The 22,440-nt window shown below is 43.4% G+C and overlaps 1 protein-coding gene across 7 annotated transcripts in view; it reads right to left on the bottom strand.

Annotated features, from left to right (window-relative positions):
- The window catches only part of EPB41L4B (erythrocyte membrane protein band 4.1 like 4B), a 117,219-nt gene that overhangs the window by 33,370 nt on the left and 61,409 nt on the right, over window positions 1-22,440 (bottom strand). For 6 of the 7 annotated variants that reach the window (XM_074330801.2, XM_074330805.2, XM_074330803.2 and 3 more), the window contains 3 exons: window positions 18,788-18,852; window positions 2,540-2,763; window positions 360-478 (listed from right to left, as the gene is read on the bottom strand). In XM_074330801.2, coding sequence (XP_074186902.1) covers window positions 360-478; window positions 2,540-2,763; window positions 18,788-18,852 — 408 coding nt within the window. Of the gene's footprint in view, window positions 1-359; window positions 479-2,539; window positions 2,764-15,308; window positions 16,974-18,787; window positions 18,853-22,440 lie in introns of those variants that run through there. The other variant, XM_074330806.2, reaches the window with a different exon arrangement.

Raw genomic sequence — 22,440 nt, 5'->3', positions numbered from 1 at the left:
GGTCTTTGGTATTTTGTTAGAGCGGCCTGAGCCGACGAATGCAGAAGGGTAAAGATGGAAAGAGGGAAATGAGGACGTGTCCCGCATGGAGCTTTGTTAGAAGGAGGGAGACACGGCTAAGATGCAGCTCCAGCCTGTCGTCCTCAGCACTGAGGGCAGTGTCTCATGCGGTCACTGACCAAAAAGAATGTAAGCGAATGTTTGCTCCTAAGAGACATGCTGCGCAGAAACATCGGAAAAGATTGAGTCGGAACCCCTCTAAGACAAAGGCACAGGGCTTGGGAGGCAAGCAGGGTGATAGTCAGAGGTTGGCGTGCGCCCCAGGTGCACGCTCATCACCCCACTTCGGTCCTCGGCACCTTATTTATGTTGATGTGCAGAGCAGGCCAGGGCCCGGCAGCCTTCGCAGTGTCCAGTTCCAGCTTCTTTAGATGGGCAGCGGCCTCGCTGAACAGGGCAGGTGCTCCTGGACTCAGTTCTACAAGGGGCGGGGTGGGGGGGATGGATAAGAAAAGGTTGAAAGGACACAGGGAACATAGGTGGTAAAAGACGCTTGCCAGAAACTGACCCCAGCACCCTTTCCGCCTGCCTCCTCCTCCAAATTCAGCTTGAATCTGTTGAGTTTTCGCTAGCTGATGGGGTGTGAGAACATCTGTGGTCAAGGTTTCAAGGCCTAACTCTCCCACATATGAGCTGGGTGGCCTCGGGCAAGTCACTTTACCTCTCTGAATCTCTGAGCCATTTTAAAATGAGTTAAATTACTTACCTTGCAGGGTTGTTGTGAACCTTCAATTAAGCGAGGTCATTCATGCGCACATGCTTTATTAATGGAAAAGTACTGTGCAAATTTGAAAGATTATGCTCAGGCCAACAGGCATATGAACATACCCTTAAAAATCAGGTTATAATTCTAAAATCAAATTCATTGATTTTCATTTCTGTACTACTTTAGTTTGCTGCTCCTTCTACCAGCTAGTATTTACCCATTAAGACACTAAATATTCATTACATGTTAAAAATTGTGCCAAGTATTGTTTGTAACTGACATCTGGTGAGCTGGAATAAAGGGATGAATGAGACAGATGCACGTGTAGATACTCCAAATAAGGTGATAAAAGGCTTATTTAATTGCTATAGGGGCGAGAGGAAAGGCATTCCTAAGTAAGAATCAAAGAGGGGTGTCAGAAAGTTTCACTGACACATTTTAGCTGGTTCCTGAAGGATGTGTAGGAGTTCACTAGGGTGGAGAAAAGCATTCCAGGCAGAGGGAACAGCAGGTGCAAAGAACAGATCTGGGACATAACAGAGTAGTTCCATGTGGCCAGAGCCTAGTGAGGAGTGGGGGGAAAGGCTGAAGGCTTTGGTAGGAGCCACGCTGTGAAGGTTTGTGTGTGGCCAGAAGTGTGGGCTTTATCCTGGGACAGCGAAGAACCATGGAACGGTCTTAAGGCATTTTGTCAGAGCTACCTGGTGAAAGCTCTCACTTTGGCTGCTACAATATGGAGATTGTGCTGGAGGAGGTGCCCTTCAGTTATCCACATACAAAAGAGATGAGCTGTGGCTTTGGGCAAGGGCAGTGTGGACAGTGATGAGGGGACAGAGTTCTGATTCTTCCAATACCAAGTAGAGGATGAGCTCCCATTTCTGGCTCAGCCAACTCAGACTTGTTTTCTGTGGTCTGCAGGTGAAGGTGCAATGGCTCTTCCTTTTCACCAGCTCACTGACTCACAAAATATCAACGCCAGAAGATTCCTTGGCCATCTGTCCATTCCTTGGACACTCTCTACCCCATTTCATAGATGAGAAAATCGAGGACCCAAGAGGGGACTTGGCTCAATAGTGAGAACACACATCAAAGCTTCTTGACTCTTGCCTCTACCTCAGTGTTTTTTTAAACCCTATGTGACAAAGAATCAGTTCTTCACCCCCACCCCCACCTGTCACAGACCCATTTTTTTGGTAAAATGTAATAAAAATGAATTTCTAGAAAAATAAAATAACATACAAAATCCAAGCCCACATTTTAAAATTAGTTTGAATAGATATAAAATCACTGTCATATTGCTAAAAATGTTTTCATTGCTTACTCTCCATTTCCATAACTTCTCTAACTGGGACCTGTAACAGTGTACACTGGGTCTCCTGCCATCACCTTGCTCTCAGAAGAGGGATGTCAGAAAGGGGATAGAATGGGTTTTCCCGAAATTAGGCAAGTGGAGATTCTAGCCACCTCCTCACGCCGCTTTCTCTTTTCCATTGCTTTGAGCCAGTGCTGAATGCTGTGGAAGCAGAGATCTGCTAAGGACTGAGGTGGAGAGAGGATTGCTACCTTGTAATGAAATCAGAGTCCACTGGTAAACCGTACTCCCTAAATTGCTCCAGTCTAAACGCACAAGGCTCTTGGCTGCTCTTGCCCAGAGCTGGTAACCTAGCACCGTTCCACACTGCACTCGAAGGGTCTGTCTTAAGGATCTCAGAAAGCCAGCCACCATACCCTGCAGCATCCCTCCCCCTCCCCTCTGCCTTGGCCCCTACTCACTTGTAAGGGATTTACCGCTGGAGTTTGGGGACCTCAAAGGCCCCTCCTTGTTCTCCAAGGTCAGTGAGAGGCCATAGGTTGGGTGGTGCTGGTGCTGGTGGTGCTGGTGGTGGTGGTGGTGGTGCCTTCCCGAAGCTTTGGTAGTGAACGGCGTGCCCCCATTCTCCTCGATACCAAAAGGCAGGCGGTCTGAGCTGCTGAGCCCTGGGGAAGGGAGCGGGTAGCTGTGGAGGGTGTCAAAGTCAGGATTTAGAAAAGCAAAGGGCCTTGATATTCCTGTGCATACTTTAAAAGATGTCCTCAAAGCAAGAAAAACCAAGAGAAATCGGTTCAACAAATAGATCTACAAGGTCACTGTAGAGTCGGACAGAACGGCAACATTGCACCCCAAGAAATGGCAGAAAGTGGATATTTGTATACATTAGAGACCTTAAACCTTAAAAATATTCTTAACTTTGAAATTAAATAATTTCTATTAAAAAAGATGTTCTGTCAATAGAAGGAGAAAATAAAAAGCAATAATAAAAAACAATTTGTTAACCATCGTATGACAAGATCATGATGACAAACTAGAAGTCTTGGAATCACTTTCTGTTCCTTCTCCATCACCCTCCCCATGCAGAAAGCACCTGTTAATGTTATTGCTATGACATCTTTTCATTCTAATTGTTTTTTTGTTTGTTTGTTTGTTTGTTTTTAACCAATATTGCCTTATTTGAAGCCCATGTCATCTCCTACTTAGACTCTGGAAACAGATTCCTAACAGCCCCCCTGCCTCTACTCTCTCCTTCAGACTATCTCCCACAGAGCAGTAGCCAGACTACTGTTCTGATTATGTTCTGGAACACGGCACCCCTCCCTCCAGGAACTTCCTAGATGCAACATTTCACACTCAATTTCTGGCCCTCTATTGCCTCTCCATGGACCAAGGTTAAGAGCCCTGGATTGCAAGATAAAATCCAAATTCATTTGTGTCACTCTCAGCCCCCCATGATCTCGCCCCATTCTCTTTTCAGCTCATCTCCTGCTACATTCTCTCTATACCCTTACTCCTTCCCATCCTGGTGCCTTTCACCTCTTTCTGCTACCTGGAGTCCTTCCTCATCCCTCAACCCAGCTAAAATACCAAGCTAAAATACCCCTTCCTCCAGGAAGACTTCCAGCCTTTAAGACCCAGATCAAAGGTCTCCTCCTCACACCTTCAGGCAGAGCTCACCCCTCTCTCTGCTCACTCCTGGAGGCCAGATTTCTACTGCATACTCCTTCACTCTTTCTTCAAGGAGCTCCCATTCCAGTGTGGGAAACACTGTGATTCAGTCATTTACAATCATAATAGGACAAGCTGTGAAGGGAGCATAGAGGTAGAGGCAACTAGTTCTCCTTGGGTGAGTGAAGGTGTCTGGCGTCATAAGGAGGATAGCATTTGGGAGAGAGAGTCAAGTTTTGGTGGACAGTATTGAAACAGAATCCTCTTTCTGACAGGAAACTCCATTCCTGTGTTTATATGAGGTTGATATTTCCCCTCAGGGGTGGGCCTGAGACAGAAGCCTGGCCAATCAAAGTTCTCCATCCATCCAGGTAGAATGCTTTGTTCTGGGATATGATCCAATCAGGGACAATCAGAGTTTACTCTAAGTTTTAACACACAGGTTTTTTCTTCCCTTTTAACAGTCTTATTGTGACTTATGTGGGCCATAGCACTTATGCTTTTATCTCTTCTGCATAAAAAAAATTTTTAAATTATACTTTATGACTGTATTTGTACAAAAAGGAATATATGAATACCATATGTTGAACCATTTTCTTTAACTAAAAGTTCATCTTTTTCTTCTAACTTTAAAAGGAATTAAAACATTTTTGTGGGCCCAGTGCACTGCATCTGCTGGGCCTAACATATACATTGGCTCAGACTATAAGGATGACATAAATTGAGACTACTTATGACCACATTCCCTGGACACGAAGAAGTATCTGTGAGAATGAAGCCCATGCACAAAAGGAGACAAGACGAGCAGAGGTTGAAGGTAGGTGGACAGAGAGAAAAATCCCTAATTGTATCATTTGAACCCCTGGTTCCAGCCATGCCTGAAGCTGCTCTACCACAGAACTTTTTCAGTAAATTATTTTGTTATTTAGTTATTCATTTATTTTTGCTGATGTAGTTGGGTTTCTTGCATTTATAACTTGCATGCTCTGAACCAGCGGAGGTGTGTTATTTTGCTATTATTTTTTATTTGTTTTTTGGAATTTCTCTCAAGTGAAAAGGTAGACATAGACATGGCTACCAACGGCCTCAGAAATAGGATGGGCAAAGGAATGGTGGTGCAAAGAGCAGGATGGCTAGAGGACAGGGCGTGAAGTGAAGAAGACACGCTGACACTGGTTAAGAAGGGGTAAGTGTACCTGCTTATCTGGAGGGCAACGAGGCACGGGGAGAAAGGGCTTACGCAAGGGCGTGACGTGACTGGAGTTACATTTTGTAAAGTCCCTTTTGAGTGCCGGTGGGAGAGGTATTTCAGTCCCTCCATTAGGAGGCTGTGCCAGGGCGGGCCGTGGACTGTCAGTGGATTGTGTGAGGTGAGGAACATGCTGGGGTGTTTCTAAAGTAGTGTGAGCGGAGCTTCCAGGCCTGGTGCTTAGGGCACAGGGGAAGGAGGGCTGGAGGAGGCCTCGGCTGCAGTGCAGGGTACATTCTAGAAGAAACAGCACTGGTTGTCCCCAGTGGTCCCATGAGCTGCATCTCTGATCCACCCTGGCTGCAACCTGGAGACTTTGGTCAGGACAGGCTTACATCGTGTGTGAGTGTGAGTGTGTGTGAGTTTGTAAAAATGTGGCAGAAGGTGTGACTTTGGCTTCTGGGAGTCACAATCCAGCCTCACTCACCTTTCTAACCTGGAACATAACCAAGAATAGCCACTCTCCCTGTGGAGGCAGAACAGGGGGCAGCCAAAAGTACACTGCATTGTCACTGAAAAGGCCTGGATTCTGACTTAGTTCTGCCTCAACCTGGGGAGGAACATGGGACAGTTACTCTGGACCTGTTTTCTCCCCTGTGACAAGAGGTGGGTCAGGGGATTTCTGGCATCTTCTCTGGATTGCTCACTACACACTTACGCGCTGCCTGTATGCAGACTTATACTTATTCATGACATGTCTTAACTTCATAGCAGGGTTCCTGGAGGCAGGAACGGCTTCGATGTAGCCCACAGGAGCACACAAATTCCCCAAACACCTTCCAGAGGAGCCTGTTTGGGGCAAGCTGACTCCTGTTTTACTTTCAGCCCAAGTGGGGACAACTCCATATTCCCAATCAGAACTAAAGCATCAGGCAGATGTTGACGAATATCTCAGGAGAGCTTCCCAATTGATGGGCCTCAGAAAGGCTGCAAGTGGAAACGCTTATTCTCTCAGAACATAAAGCAAATGGACAGAACCAAGAAAACCTGGAGCCTCAAGTAGCCTTGTCTGCTTACCCCCGTGTGCTACCCAAATCCATCCTTTTCTGTGTGTACGAAGGACGAGAAAAAGTCAGGAAGCACCGCCTAGACCACGCTCCAGCCAATTAGCCTGGAATTGTGGCTCTGCAACTGGGACTCTCTCAGCAGAATCTATGCAAGTACCACGTTTTTACAACAGATGGTGTCAGCCAGCATCAACTTTATGACTGAACACTAGTGCATTAATCATGTTCTCTAAATACTCACAGAGGAAAAAAACCAAAAGCTAACATTTTTGAGTGCCCAGCACTATGCATCTATTATTTTATTTATTCTTCCAACAACCACTTGAAGAAGGGAGTATTATTATCTTTATTTTACAGATAACAAAACAGGAACAGAGAGACTAATTAACTTTCCCAACATCACACAGCTAGTAAATAGCAGAGCTGGGATTTGAACCCAAGCAACTTGATTCTAGAGCCCTGTGCTCTCTTACATGCTGAGGCAATGTGTTGCCATGTGCACAAAAGAAGCAGTATAATGACATTAAAAGAGTGCCAGTTAGCACTTAGCTCTGCTTTTGCTGCCACTTACTATGTGACCTTAGGTAATTCATTTCACTCTTCTGAGCCCCTGACATTGCATTTTTGGGTAAACGTTTATTATGCATTTATAAGTCAGAACTACAGCTCAATAAAATAAATAATAGTCTAACTAGTATGCTGTACACCTGAAACTAATATAAAATAATATTGAATGTCAACTATAATTAAAAAAAATAGTCACAGGGATATACAGTACAGCATAGGGAATATAGGCAATAATATTCTAAAAACGATGTACAGTGTCAGATGGGTAATAGACTTATTGGGGTTATATTTGTGAGGTATATAAATGTCTAATCACTATGTTGTATGTTGTTTTGTATACCTAAAACTAATAAAAAATAATAATTTGATCTCTGCCATGTCCAACTGAGAGATCGGACAAAGTGCATTTAATCATTATGGTTTCCAGGATACCGGCCACTTGTTTCAGTTTTTGTTTTATTTGGTAGAGACTAAACAGAGTAGGCCATTAGACCAACATATTGCTACAAGTTCTTATTGAATTCAGTGGAAGCATACGATTTGGCAGTACGTAGAAAGCACATTTGAAAAACTGTAGCTTTTCCATAATGGGTTTGAGAAGAAAATTGTGTCAACATCTTAGATCTTACAAATGTTAGGTCTATTAATTAGGGATGATTTCTTCCAGTAACTTAATGGTTTTATTTATTTTTTTGAAAAGCAACTAGAGAGAAAAGATACCCCTACTTCATTTTAATCTTGTCTGAAAAGGTCAACATTTTAAAATGTTGGCGTGGTTTAGATTTCTGTATATGTACTAATTGGCAGAAGAAAAATTTCCCAATTTGTATTTATTTGAAGACATTTTCCAAGCAATCAACTTAGAACTAATTCTAGTGTTAGCACAGGTGATGTCTGAATCTGCAGATTGGGAGCTCGTTTTGATTTGTGTATTGGCTACGTGGGGCCAAAGATGTCATCTTCTGCAGCAACAGTTCCCAAAGCCTATTATAGTTCCTGGCTCGGCATAGAAGCAGAACAAATATTTGTTCAGTGAAATGTTGTAGTGTGTTAAATTTTAATTTTCTCTAGGTAATTTATCAAGTGTCTATTCATAAAAGCTTCAATTCACTTTGGTCACTAATTCCCCAGGTTTCCCTAACATTCCATTATAGTCTCTGCAAAACTGCAGAGTAAAATAGTCCACATCTTAAGGAGTGATGAGAGCCTTCAAGGTTGGGTGGTAGCTGAGTCTGTCCTGTGTGAGCCTAGAGTAGGATGTTTGCCTCCATCCTCCATCTTTGAGTCTGAATTTTCCTTTGGCGAAACTGCTTTCAAATGGTGGCAAATAATGGCTGTAAGCAGAAAAGCAGGCCTTGAAAATTTCCTGCCAGAAAATCCATTTTATCCTGATGTGATTTTTGCTAAGTTTGACAGTGGCTTTCTAATTGAGAAGCGCCGAGAAACTGCAAGGAAGGGCTCTATAACTTTGTGGTGAGATCTAGGATTTTCACAATTCCAGATCAATTTCAGGATTTGAGTCCAAAGAGTATTTTCCATGAGTTCATTTTTGCACTGAGGCTCGTGACTAAGAGTTAATTCAATCTCCTTCCTGCCTTAAAAAAACACTGCCATAAATACAGTTGTTTTCCTTTACGGCATTCACTTCTAATTAACCTAACAGTGCTTTCCTTTCTTGGTTTCTTCCCGATTTGATTTTTTTCAGCTTCTTATTTCTGCATTCCAGTGCCCACCCTTTGCCTTAAATGGAGACTTTTTTTTTAAGGTGGGTAACAGCATTAACTTCCCCTAGCCACTGCTTTAAATGCATCCCCATACAGTACCATACGAGAGCCTTCAAGGAACAGTAAGACAAAATAATCACTGCCGTGAAAGCACAGGGGCTAGTGTGTAAAATAATGTTTAAAGAGCCAGTTTTGTTTTGTTTTTAATCATCCTTTGCACTTCAAAAGAGCTATGGCAGATTTGGGCATGAACTGTGAGTGTTATTCTTCCACTCTGTAGATACCATTCAACTCACCCAAACTGAAATCATGATTCATTGCAGAAAGAAGTTCAGGTTCAATAAATAAAATGCATGCACCGTTAAGGGCAGGTTTTAGACGTTCTAACTGCACAAGATGCCAATGTGAATGGGAGCTGGAGCTCAACACTGGGTATGTGTTTCTGAGGTGATACAGATGGGATTAATCTATTTTGGTTTTGAGAGCTTAAAAATCTCCTCAAATGATCCTCTCTCTGCTCCCCAATTCTTGTAGGTTTTTCAGAAGCTTCTGTTATAAACATCCTCTTAGCCTCTAAAGCCATATACTGGGCCCGATTTTAAGGGCTTGTTTAATTGCCTTTAATATAGATCCAGCATCCATTATTCAGCCATGGAATGATGCTGGTTGAGCCGTTAGTACAGCAATACCTCTTGCTTCTGAGGTCTCAGCTGCAGAAAGTAGATGTTGAAACCATTCCACCATTCAGTAGGGGCTGATTAGGTAGGTTTCTGTGGGTTTCTTATAACATGAGCCTACGGGGATGTTCCTCTAATTATTCTAACCCTTTTTAGTGGATTGCCTAGACTACAGCAGTTTGGGTAAATTCTGCAGCCTTTCCTCCAATAAAACCACTGCTGAGTCTTGGGATGTGGCTGTGATGTTAGATCCAATATATTAGAATTTTAATTGTAACGAAAAGTTAAATTCGTCCTTCCCTCATCAAATGCACTAGGGAAATTTACAATGTCTGAGTGGGTACTTAAGAAGTCTGAGTGGAAAGTTCTCAACAAACTCCCAAACAGGAAAGGAAACATGGATATTAGAAATCAATTCCTTTATCCTATTTTTATGCTGCCCTTATTCCATCTCCAGGGCATGGTATCACGCTGTTACCTGAACTTCTGGAAAGCTGCTTTCAAAAAATGTCTGGTAAATACCAACTCTTCCCCGCTTCCCTGTCTTCACTATTAAAAAAGCTAAGAGGACATGATTAATTTTACTTCATCAGCCCAATCTTTATTAGAGCATCACTCAAGAATGGGGGTTCCAGGCACTTCACAGAAAACAAGTAACAAATGCCCTTCAAAAAGATGAAAACGTATGCAATCTTGCTTACAGAGAAGTGCAATTAACACAGAGATTCTGGGTTTTACCCATCAGACTAACAAAAGTTAAAGCAGTTAGCCAAGACTAGAACTTTGCTTCCTGTGGGCTAGAGGCCCTGTCAAATCGATGAGAGGTGTGTGTGGGGGGTGGGGGTGGCATAATCAGGTACCGTGTTTCCCCAAAAATAAGACCTAGCCAGACCATCAGTTCTAATGCGTCTTTTGGAGCAAAAATTAATATAAGACCCGGTCTTATTTTACTATAATATTAAGACCGGGTCTTATATAACATAATACCCGGTCTTAATAAGAGCAGGTATACTATACTATACTATAATATAATCTTATATTAATTTTTGCTCCAAAAAACACATTAGAGCTGATTGTCCGGCTAGGTCTTATTTTCGGGGAAACATGGTAGAACGTCTTTGGAGGGAAATTTCATCTAACATTGTCCAAATTAAATATGCACATACCTTTTGACCTAGAGTCTCTACTTGTAGGGAATTTATTCTACATATTGATTTTTTTTCAAGTGCATAAAATAGAATACAAGGACCGCAGCAAAATTGTAATTCTAGAGATTTGAGGCAGCCTAAATGTCCATCAATATTGACTGGTTAAATAAATATATGTGCTTATTTACACACAGAATAGCTCTAGACTGACAAGAAAGGCTAACAATGTTTGCCTCCGGGAAGAACTAGGGAACCAGGGAATAAGAGGGTGAAAAGGCAAAGGAACTTTGAGATATTTTTATTTGAATTTTAGCACTGTCTGGGTTACCTACTATAAAAAGCAAAAAAAGCACAGCGGTTCCCTTTGTTACTTTCTACTTAGTCTCCAAATTGTTAAAAGTTTCCTCCACTTTGTGAAAAATGAAATCTCAGGTTGGGGAGAGGTGGGAACTGAGCAGACACTGCTTCAATTCTCCAAACTTTTGAGTCCCAATTGTACCCGCAGAATGGATTCTCAGTGGTCTCACCTCTGTGCCAATTCTGCCATTTGCAGATGGGAAAGCATTGTGCACATTCCTCTTGGACAATTATTTCCAAGTATTCTCAGACAGAAATATCATTTCTATTTCTTTTTATCCCCTCTCAAAAGATCCCCATGGTGTTTCTGCTTTTAGCTTGTTAAGAGTTTCAGAGATCTGTTTTTATATATTGTGTTAACCCTCTTCCATCTGACCTTTCCTTTAAAACCAAAGCACCTCTTTCCATTGCTAAACGTAGACCACACATCTTAACCTATCAACCTATGAGATATACCATTCCTTGAGCTAACCTTGGAATCTCCTTGCCCTATTTCTCACCACGTGGACTGCTAAGGCCTTAAATCTCAAAAACCACTAAAAACTACTATCAGTTATCATCAAACATTGTGCAAAGTACCTTGCATACATATCATTTAATTCTCCTCAACAGAGAAATATTGTTAAATTCCATTTGGAGATGAGGAAAATGAGGCAAAGAGAAGAAACTGGCCAAGGGTCACATGGCAAATGAGTGGCAAAATTGGGATTTAAACCATGTGAGATTCCCAAGCGTCCACATTTCACTTCGTCAGAGAACTACAGGGCTTGTGCCCCAACCAAACCAGCACTGGATTCAGCAATTCTTTCACCAGCTTGCAACGTTCTGCCATTTTGCCTCTGCAAACTTCCACCTGTTTTCCCACACAGGCTCTAATCTTGGCCTGGGTTATTAGACTGATGTGGGCCCACACCCCATCCCTCCCCAATGGTTGGAATTCACTAGCCCCTTGCTTCTGAAGAACAGAAAAAGGACATGGACTTGGTTTGATAGGCTTGGGGGGAAGTGGTTATGATGCAATTAAAGCCATATACAGAACCACCAGAACCCTCCCATTTTTCTCTGTTTCACTATGAGCCTGAGAACGGACAAAACTATGCTTGTGCAGACAGGTCTAGCTGCTTATTATGACGTATCCAACCATTTACAGTTTAACATCACACTTACTTAAAAAAAAATGTTGACCTCTACTTAGGGTTAAAATTAAGCCATTAAACAAAGGTATAAACATAATCAGATAGGAAACCGTGCTTTTCTAAAGGGAGGTCCTCCAATTTCCCACTTCAGACTCTCTTGGGGTGACTGTTAAAACAAAGGTTCTTAGGTCTCACACCTGACCACTTAAATAGAGCCTAACAATCTCCATTTTTAATAAGCTAGCCAAGCGATTTTTTTGGTTCCTTAATTTGGGGGAAATGGACATATTTGCAGAATTATTAAAGACTTCTTCTTTATCTGAGTGCCAATTTCATGTTTGTTTCACCTTTTAGATACCCCTGGGGCTTAAAGTGTGCTACCTTTCATGTACAAAGGGTCTCTCTTTAACAGCAGTTTGCTTTTTCTCTATTTCTGTCTTGCCTTGTATTTGACTTCTGTACGAAATGGCAGAAGCCAATCATCCTAGGCCTATGAAGGGTATTTATCTGGTCCTTTTGGAAGATTCGGCCAGTCAGGAAATTAACTTAGAGCCAAGTTTGGGAACTATCGATCCAAAGGGATTCATATGGCTGCTCAGGGAGATCTCTGATGAACTCAGATCTTAAAGGACTAGTTAAGAGCTGGAAAGTCAAGGGCAACAAAAACGACCTATCATTAGCTGTGTTCAGAGCAGGACCCAGGAGGCTGGAGTCATTGACCTGGAAGGATGGTGCAATATTAACAGGCAGGAAAAACAAGGACTCCCGCCCTGTCCTTATTCCTTCATCTTCATGAGCACCATTTTTCGTTGAAATGGTAGGCCAAGAAACGAAACAGGCAAGAGGATTTTGAAGGCCAAGGTAATTACCTGGCATGATTTCAAGACTTCTAGTTCGCATGGATTATATCCATCTGATGTCACACTTGTAGATATTCTGAAGGATCACAGAAAAACAATGGATGATGCAAGACTAGTAAGTACCCAAGTTTCAAATATGCAAAAAGCTAATTCCATTAGTGATGGAATACTGAGGTTAGTTTAGCTGGTAGGTAATACTCCAGGAAAAAAAATGACTAGTTTGTGAGCTCTCCAGAAGGAAGCAATGGATCATCTCAAAGAGTTTCACTAAGAAAATAATGTTCAATCTCTGCTCCTTTGAAAAGGGGGCTGTTGGTGAATACCTGCGTGGACAGGGTTACCAGACCGCTGGGGAGGGTGGTGAGGTGGAAAGCATTCTTAGACATCTGGGTAGGGGGCTCAGGAGGAGAGTAATGGGGTTATTAGCTCACCGGTGAGGGTGATGAGTTACTAGACTACTGGTGTGCAGAGGTTACAGACTAGACTGGTAGTGGTGGTGGTAGGTGTCTTTCTAGTTACTAACTAGATTTCAGTGTAGTGAACTCTTCATCATCTAATAATAGTCTTGTGCAGACGTGGATTGACAGGATCCCACATGACAGAAAGACTAGCAGTGAGAGGCATTAGAACACAGGGGTGGAGGACACAGGCTTTGGAGTCAGAATTCTGCCTTACCACCTACCGGCTGTGTGGCCATATCCAAGCTGCTCAGTTAAACCCTAAGCCTGAGCCACCTACCTCACAGAGTGGTCAGGAAGATCAGGTGAAGTGACATGTGTAGATCACAAAGGACACGTGTGGTTATTTGTCCCCATATAATGCTGTGGGTCTATATCAATCTATCAGGGTTTCCAGTATCCCACGGGCAGACTGTTCTCTGGGTGGTAGTAACACTCAACATTATACCAAAGCCTCAGATGAGAACCCTGAATAATAGACACAATGAATAATATTCAGATGATGAAGATGAAGCCAGAACACATGTAGTGGCCAATGTCCTACTCCAAGTGCGATGCCCCAGACTGGACATGATTGTTCAGATACCTTTGGACCAGCTCAGAGATGATACATGAACTGTCTGTTATCTGGTTTGATGTTTCCTTTAGAATGAGTGTAGAATAACTCATTTGCGGAACAGACATTCATTGAGCACCTGCTATCCATCAGACACCAGGGAACAAAGGTGCGTACGACACAAAGCTCATACTTAGGAGTGTACGGCCTCTAGGATGAGACGAAGAGGCAGTTTTAATACAAAGTAGTGAGTGCACCATTGGTATATGTATGGGGGATGAGGGGTCGTGGAAGAGAGCCCAGAAAGTAACCCAATTTGCAGCTGTGGGAGCGGTCAGTGTCCCTGGGAGAAGCCTGAGTGTGAGTGGAGGCTTAAGGGACAAGCAGGGGTTGGGCACAGGCATGGGAGTGACGGCATCCTTGGCAGAAGGAATAGTATTTGCAAAGGCACAGATGGGAGTAACAGCAGGGTATGGTGAACGTCAGGAACTACAAGCAGTGTGGTGTTGTAGGAGTTTAAACAGGAGGGTGAGAAATGGGAAAATATGCTAGCTAGGGCAACGAGACGGAAGCGGGAGGCGGGGATCCCACAGACAAGGCCTTGGACTTGGTCCTGGGGGTGATGGGAGAACCTGGCAGAGCTCAAGCATCAGAATGACAATCAGATGGTGAGTTAGAAAGATAACTCGAGTGGCTACGAGGAGACTGAACTTATCAGGAGAGACGGAAGTCGAGGAAATCAGGAAGAGCATCTCTCAGCCAGAGCAAAGATGCTGCAGCAAGGTCAGTGGTAAGGAGAGAGGATGGGCTAACTATAAGGAGGCAGAGAAGAACCAACCTGGGGACCACCTGGACGTAGGTGGCAACAGGGAGAAGAGATGGCGACTATGTATAAATCCTTGCCATGGGGAGGAAAGAAAGAACTCGGGCCAAGTTTTGTTTTTTCTTCCCTTTCACTAAACGAGGAGAGATTTTAATTTTTGACATGTGGAGTTTGAGGGGCACGTGGAATATACAAGTTGAATGTCAGTCTAAAGCTCATAGTCTGAATTAGAGATAATGGCCTCAGGGTCACAGCACTATGAAGTCATAATGGGATCAGGAGACCCAGGCAGACCATGATAAGTGAGAAAAGCAGTGGGCAGAGGAAGGACTCCCGGAAAACAGCAGTATTTAACAGGATGACAGAAGAAGAGGCTGTTATAAAGACCGAATAAAAAGTCAAAGGGCTAGAAAAGCAGATATCACAGAAGCCAAGGGAATGGTTTGCAGCAACTGTGAGTGATCACTACTGTCAAATGCAGGAGAGAGAAGTCCACTAAATCGAGGAATGAAATGTGTACGTGCGATTTAACAAGTAGGAAGCCATAAGTACTCAAACGGGTTAGGCCTCTTGGTTGCAGACAACTGAATCCACTCAAGCTGCTTTAAGCACAAAGGTATTTATTGGAGGGCATTAGACAGTGTACACAATCCCCAGGAGGTCCCAGACACAAAGTTGGAAGTCTTCCTGCCAGGAACAGCAGCTGCGGCCAGGACAAACACCCACCCTCACCACAGGACACTTATAGTGGGAACCCCACTGCCACCTGTGACCAGGTACTAGAACCTTCATCAGAGCTGCTCCAGATGAAGAAAGGCCTTATCAACAGCCTGCAAGAGCCACTCTACCCAGTGCAGCCTCCTTCCAGGATGAGCTTGCTCCGTGCCACCTAACTGAATGCTCGCCTTCAGACTTCTAAAAGCTCACTGTTAGTATCACCTACGTATGTCCTCCACAAATGAAACTTCTGTGAGGCATAAAATGAAGATGGAGTCAAAAAAAAAAGCAAGAATAATCTTTATTCCTTGGAAACACATTTGTAAAAATGTATCAATAAGATTAAAAGATTGAGAACACATTAATTTGTATGCAGCACATACACCGGAGGACCAGCACATCTGCTAAAATGAATACACCTGTAAACAAATATCTTAGGGAGAGTTTATAAGTGATACGGACTCCTCTGTGCAGGGCAGGCAGCTGAGTCCCTCCTTCTGGATAGATTTTTGTGGTAACCCCCCAAAAAAAAAGATCAGATTTGAGCAATGAAATACCTCAAGAGACGTCAATATATCTATTTTTAGGCTTACAATGGGCCAAATTACAATTACACACAGAAAAATGGCCCAAGAATTGATTTCATAGGCCTATCTATTAAGAGAAAAAACGTTTGACTCATGGCTTGAAATGGGGGGAAATAAATATTTTGGTACAAGTGCTAACCTAAAAGACCTTAATTTCTGGTTCTACAAAAAGACTGTGCAACACCCCCCCCCCCACCATGCTAGTCTACAGAGGACTTTGGCACAACTGCATTAAAATCTTAAATGCTTTCATTTGAGACATAAATGCACCTCAGATTGCATGTTGCTTTTTAAAAGAGAGAAGTCTAGGGTAAAATCCAACCCTCAAATTCTATAAATTCTGACAATGTATATCCATAATTATGTCTTCTGAAATCATGCAAGTTAGCAGCACCAATCATTAAGAAATTAAAGACTTATTTTTGGACTTGAGCAGCAAATTCTATCAAAACGAATGCTATGCAATTTGTGATTAGTAAAATCTCTAAAACTCAAAGTGGCTAAAACTGTTTTAAGATAGGAAATTCAAAGTCTCCCTGCATTATACAGTATCTAACAAGTTATATACTTTAGCTTCTGAAAGGGGAGCCCTGTTAGAGAAAGAGACCTTGCAGTTTCCCTATGAGATAGTTTAGATGTTATATCCGCAGCCTAAAAATATTAAATTTTAATGAATCACAGAATTTTAGACTTGGAAAGGTCCTTGGTGAACATTTGGTCCAAGCCACTCTTCAGATGAGGAAAATGAGGCCAACAAAAGGGACATGGCTTGTCTAAGATCACACAGGGCAGAGGCTGGACCCCAGCAATCTCCATCCCCCCACCCCCCACCCCACCCCGCCACATCTTACTGGTACTCTCTGCACAGCTATCTTCCTAAGTTTTTCTGGTTTTATTTGGTCCCATTCATTAAATAACAAAAGAAATATCAGGTACAGAGCAATACAATAAACATAGACTTTTACTCCAATTTTAAAATCAGAATATCAAAATGATTCCTGAGCCTTTACCTACCTTCAATTTATCGAGAATGCAGTCAACAGTACATTATGACTAGCTATCATAATTATTTTCAAATATTTACATGGACACTGAAAACACCCTTTCAGAACTAGTCCTTAACGACACTGTTACAATTCATGTGATGCCAAGACACTTTTCATGGAATGGAATGAAACTGTGATGGTGAATGGAAGTGAGATGCTTCAGTCTCTCAAAGCGCGGTCATGAGTTTATCTTGATACATCACACTCTGTACTCCTCCTAAGTTCTTCTGGTTCTGGGTGTGGACATAATCGAAATGGCTGTCATCTCCACTGGCTGATGCTTTCCAATGCGGCCTGTCATCCTGAAAGGATGGCCTGTTTTGTTTGCAGAGTGAATGGTTAGTGGGGGAATGGAAGAAAATTCAGAAATGTGAGTGAAACAACATAAGCACAAAAGGAAATGGGCAGGGAAAAACCACGTGAATGGCGATGGCTGACAACCTGAAATGAAGGGATTTTCTACTCCAAAGTATTTTTAAAATTCAGACACGGGTCCTCTATCAATTCCAGGTGGAAAAAAGCTCAGTCTGTGGTTGTGCCATCCTCCCTCAACAGGTGTCTGGTGATCAGGTCAGTCTGGGGAAAGCTAGGGGAAGGTGAAAAAGATTCCTTTACTAGGGGACTTCTCAGGGCTGTTATACTAATGTGCCCTGTGAATGCTGATGCAGCATTTGCCACAGGTGTGGGACCCATAAACTTTCTTTTCCTGGGGTAGGTATCTCAGGCAGTGCTTCTCTAACTTTGGAGAGCCTGATAAAACCCAAAATGCTGGGCCCCACCCGAGTCTGATCCAGTAGGTCTCGGGTGGGGCTGCATTCACAAGCTCCCAGGTGATGGATGCTATGCGTGCCAGGCAGGCAGGCCACCTGAGAGGGCCCTGGTCCAGCCTTCCTCAGAATTCCTGTTGTGAAATGCTGGGCGAGGTCATGCCTCAGAAGGAAACTAATAAGATAAACTAGGCAGTAAGAAGTATAACATTCTGTAAAAACAAGATTAATAAAAATAGCATTTCTATAACTCTCTTCCGTTTCTCATGTCTGGAAAATAAACTGCCTTTGCAATACAGAAACATTTAGAATTATGACTCCACTGCTTTAACCTATTTTAAAAAGTTACACGAGTATCAAGTGTTTATGATAAAACTGCACTGCAAATGTGGATTCCCCGGCAAACATGGTAAGAACTATCAAGAACCAAGTGCTCTCATCTGCCTTGCTCTAACCAGGTTTATTTCCATCACTCTGTCCTCTGTACTTTCTGAAAGCGCAAGGCTAGAAACCTCACCACCAAGAAATAACTACGCAAACTGAATTCACCAACTATGTTTCTGAAAGAGCTTCACACATAAACACCAATTAAAGCTGATCTTAAAAGGAACATTTGCCTTTACAAAGCTAGCATTAAAACACTCTCAAGCCTAACTATAAACACAAGGCAGGTGCCAGTTTACTTAGGGAGGGTTGTGGTAGGTTAGGGCAGAGGTGAGTAAACACAGCCCTCAAACTAAATCCCACTTACCGTCTATTTTCGTAAATAGGTTTTATTGGAACACAGCCACACCCATTCATTTATCTATGGTCTGTGGCTGCTTTCAAGTTACAATGGTAGGGCTAAGTAGTTGTGACAGAAACCGTGAAGCTGACGCTGAAAGTATGGACTATATAGCCCTTCACAGAAAAAAAGTTTACTGACCGCTGGGTTTAGAAAAAAGATCCACTACTTAAAAGCAACGCCCCACTCCATCCCTGAAAAAAATCCTTTCAAAAAACCCACAACAAAAATCCCCAAGCTTTAGTTACATTTTTAGTAAATGAATTCTCAGGACAGGAAAACATGACTTAGAAATTTTAAGTAACATTGCTAAGACAAAAACAAACCCAAAATATCTGAGGTTAAAATGACTTTAAAAAAAAACCAATTCATTTTTATGTCATAAAGCGTAACTTTAGCAAATCCAGACTCTCTCCTGGCTTCTTTTGCTTTGCAAATGATTAATCTCTGCCATGACAAGGCAACTCTTAACAGTTGTTGCTGATGCAGACTCTCAATTCATGACTAAGTAGAATTTGAACTTTTCCGGAGAAAAGGAGAACTTGTGAAAAGACAGCTCTGTGAGCTCAAGCACTTACCTCACATTTGGAGAGTGAGGGTGCCACCGGGGCTGGCTGGGGTGGATATTGGGATGATACTGAGGCTAGAAAGAAAATACCAAACGTGATTATTCGATGACCTTTTGATTTCAATGGTTTTCATTCACTTTCTCTTTTACTGGCATCCACCCCAGGAGCCCAGGGGGCTGTGAATGGAAAGGCTATAACTGAACCCTGGCTGGGGGGGAAGCACACGTTTCCCAGGACGATCACATTTCCTGTGACAAAAGCTGGGGGCTGGGAAGCTGCCCTTGGAAGAAAGGTGGAAGCATCTGCCTTGCAAGGGTCCCCTGGAGTACCCAGGACAGGCAATAGTCATGTCTCCCAAGGGAACAGACAAAAGGTGCCACCAGAAAGACAGGGAGAATGGTGGGCAATGTCTTTCTTCAGAAACAATTTTTGTCATTGCTGAAAATGACGCCAGCCATGGGTAACAGTTACGTCTGCTCACAGACAGGGACTGGACAGGGATGCCAGGGCCTTTGGGAGCACGCTTTCTTTCTCCCTTGTTTAAGCAATAAAAATAATTTTCTAAAATGCGATCCCAAACCATCCAGAGCACTTATTATCCTGATAAAATGGAAGGAAGAGATTTGTCCATTTTAAGATGAGAAAATAGATCCAGACGGGTGACTCATGAAATGACCCGGGGTGAAGATGAGATGGGGCTGGCTGGGTAGCAAGCTGCCTATCCACTTCTCACCTGCAGAGGGCAGTAGTTCTAGACACAGCTCGAAGCCACGAGGCTTCCCAAGGCTAAACTTTCTACCTGGCAAATTATGCCCTCCTGACATTTAAGTCACTACAGTCTTGTCACCATTACTCTTTTAATTATTTCTTCCCCTTCTTCTCCCTTCCCTGCTGCTTTGGATAATAAGCAGAAGGCGGTTCTCTGTTATGGAAAATTCTCAGCAATTCTGTTCATTCAGTTTTCATGGACCTGAGATGCCCTCCCTGCCTATTCTGTATTCCAGAGAACTCTCCCCTTCAAAGATGTCTGTCAGCAAGCTAAGTCTGCAGCCCCCAAAAGGACATGCTGCAGGAAGAAGGAACCTGGAGAAGATATCTCAGTAGCAGAATTTGAGGGCTGACCAGGGCTTTAGAATATCCCTGATGCATTCTCTTCACATTTCCCTCTCTTACGCGGATACAGAAACCCAGCAAGTTTAGATGATTTGTCCAAAGCCAAACTGTTTAAGGGGTTTTAGTCACACAGCCAGGCCCCAAGTGAGGCTCCATCAACTGTGTCTTCAACCAAAGAGGACGACTGAGAATAGAAACAGACCTTTTGATGTACTGCCTGTCTTCAAAGCGAACCAAAAATATTCAAATCAGGGTGGGTACCTTACCCACAAAGACCCAGAAGAAGGAAATTCCAGAACCTTCCTTGGTCTCCCTTGGTAATTTATGCACACTCTAAAGCAGTCAAGGAGTAGTTTAACAATGTTAACCCAGAAGGTTCTCAACCAGGGTGGTTATGTCCTCCTGGGGACAACTGGAAATGTGTGTATGTGTGTTTTTGCTTCTCACAATGACTGGAGGTTACCTTTAACTATTGGGCAGAGAAGAGGGAAGCTGAACATCATGTAACTCTAGAGACAGTCCCAAACAATGAAGAACTGTCCGTCCCAAATGCCAATAGTGTCCTCTTCGGGAACACAGCAATCCATCCTTTGCAGCTGGCTAACCTTCCTGAGCTCAGAATAAGATAAATGCTGTAAGCCCGTCATAGCCTTTTGAACACCTTTCTCAGCAGTCCGATGCTTATCGGGCCACTTCTCAGGACGTTCTCTTCCCGGTCAATTGACTCCCAAAGCCCAAAGCTTGACAGAGCAACACAACCTCTACGACTGGCAGGGTACAGACGCCCAGTGGTTGCGAAGCTGGAGAATAACAACATGTAGGTGACAGTTTGTGTAGATCTGATTCCAACAAGCCATCATCTGGGTGCTCACTCTGAGCAGCGCGTGCAGAGTGAGATCCCCCACGAGGCTGGTGGGGAGACGGCAGGGGCAGCGCTGCGCTGGGACTGCTTTGCCTCATTTATTTTAATTTTGTTCTCTCCTGCAAGCAGTAAATCACCCATTAGCAACTCTTCCCTTCCCCCACAACATTCCAGCCACTCACACCTGAAAATCCCTCAAAAACAAACAAACCAACAAACAATCTGTGAATAAGAAGATTCAAGAACTTAGAGAAGGCAAGGAGATGGGGAAACCTGGCCTTTCCCCAACCGGGTACAAAGCACCTTTTATGTGTTATTTCCTAAAACTCAGAAGTCATGTCTAGGGCCTGCACATTCAGAATGGATTTCATGTAGAGATGACAGTATCACAATTTCCTTCTGCAACATAATTTGGAGACCTAGTCGAGAGAATGCACAGAGAGGATCCCCCCCTCATCTAAGGGATTAATATCTACGGTACCAAAAGATCAAGAATGAGACTAGAATCAGGTTCCAAAGGAACATTGGAGGGTAGCTTTGTTACTTGTGACATTCAAAATCAGACTGGTGATAGAAACCTGGGAGAGCAGTGTCCCTTGGACAGTCACACCTGCCCAGGACAAAAAAGCTGATTCCAAGTAAGGAGGCCACCAGACAGGGATGCTGCCTCTAAGTACAGACAAATGACAACCTGGGAAGCAAAGCACACGTCATCACTCCAGGGTTCCCCCACCTGGGGTTCCTTGCAACCACTTTCAGAGCTTTGAAGCTCTCATATACCCAGATCCCCCACTCCCCAACCCCCCCCCCCCCCCAGCGTTTCTGATTCAATCAGTCCAGGGTGAAGCCCAAGCACTGGTTATTTTTTTAAAGCTTGCCAGATGGTTTTCATGTGCAGAAGGGCTGAGAACTGGTGTCAAGTGAGACGATCAGAGAGACTCTGGGGCAGAGAGGGCTTCTGAAGCGGACTCTGAAGGATATTTTCATGCGCAGATAGGTAGGAGGCAAAGGAATCCCAGGCAGAAGAGTATGGACAAAGGAACGGTGGGAAGAAATTAGGGGGCAAGATATGGGATTCTCAGAGAGCTAAACATATGTTGTGTGATGAGGAGCCGTGAGAAATACATATAAAAAAGGAAGGCAGAGCTTGGTTGTAGAAGACTGTGAATGGCCAGCGAGAGCTACTCACAGGTAGGTTTGCAGGCCCTGGCGGAAAGAGCAGAACTGCAGCCACGGAAACCTATCTGTGCTCCTTCTGCAGGCAACAGGCCTAGCATAATGCTTCACAAAGGTTCTAGAAACCACCATCCCATTGATGTCAATGGGTACACCACCAGTGGGTAGAAAAAAGGGAGCTGAGGAGAGAGGCTAGTTTTTTTATTGAGAGGGGAGTGTCCAATAATCAAATAATCTTGGGGAAAAAGTAAAACATGTCTTTTTTTTGCAGGATTTCTCAGTACTTTTGACACCCCAATGGATGCTGTAAGACCCAAAAAGGGGGAATGAAGGATGCAACATTTCCCGAACATGTGACCAAGACGACCTTTCCTGGAGGCACACCTCAAGCGACTCGTGTTCCCTGGGCCTAGAACACACTTTGGCAAAACGCGGCCTCACTTGAGTGCCCCTAAGAGGTTGTTTGACCACCCAGAAACTTAAACATATGTGCCTGCTGCTTGCCAGTGGA

Source organism: Rhinolophus sinicus, chromosome 16 (genome assembly GCF_057876585.1).
Source record: "Rhinolophus sinicus isolate RSI-liver-muscle chromosome 16, RSI-T2T, whole genome shotgun sequence".
Lineage (NCBI taxonomy): Eukaryota > Metazoa > Chordata > Mammalia > Chiroptera > Rhinolophidae > Rhinolophus > Rhinolophus sinicus.
This window is presented reverse-complemented; position numbering and strand designations above follow the sequence as displayed.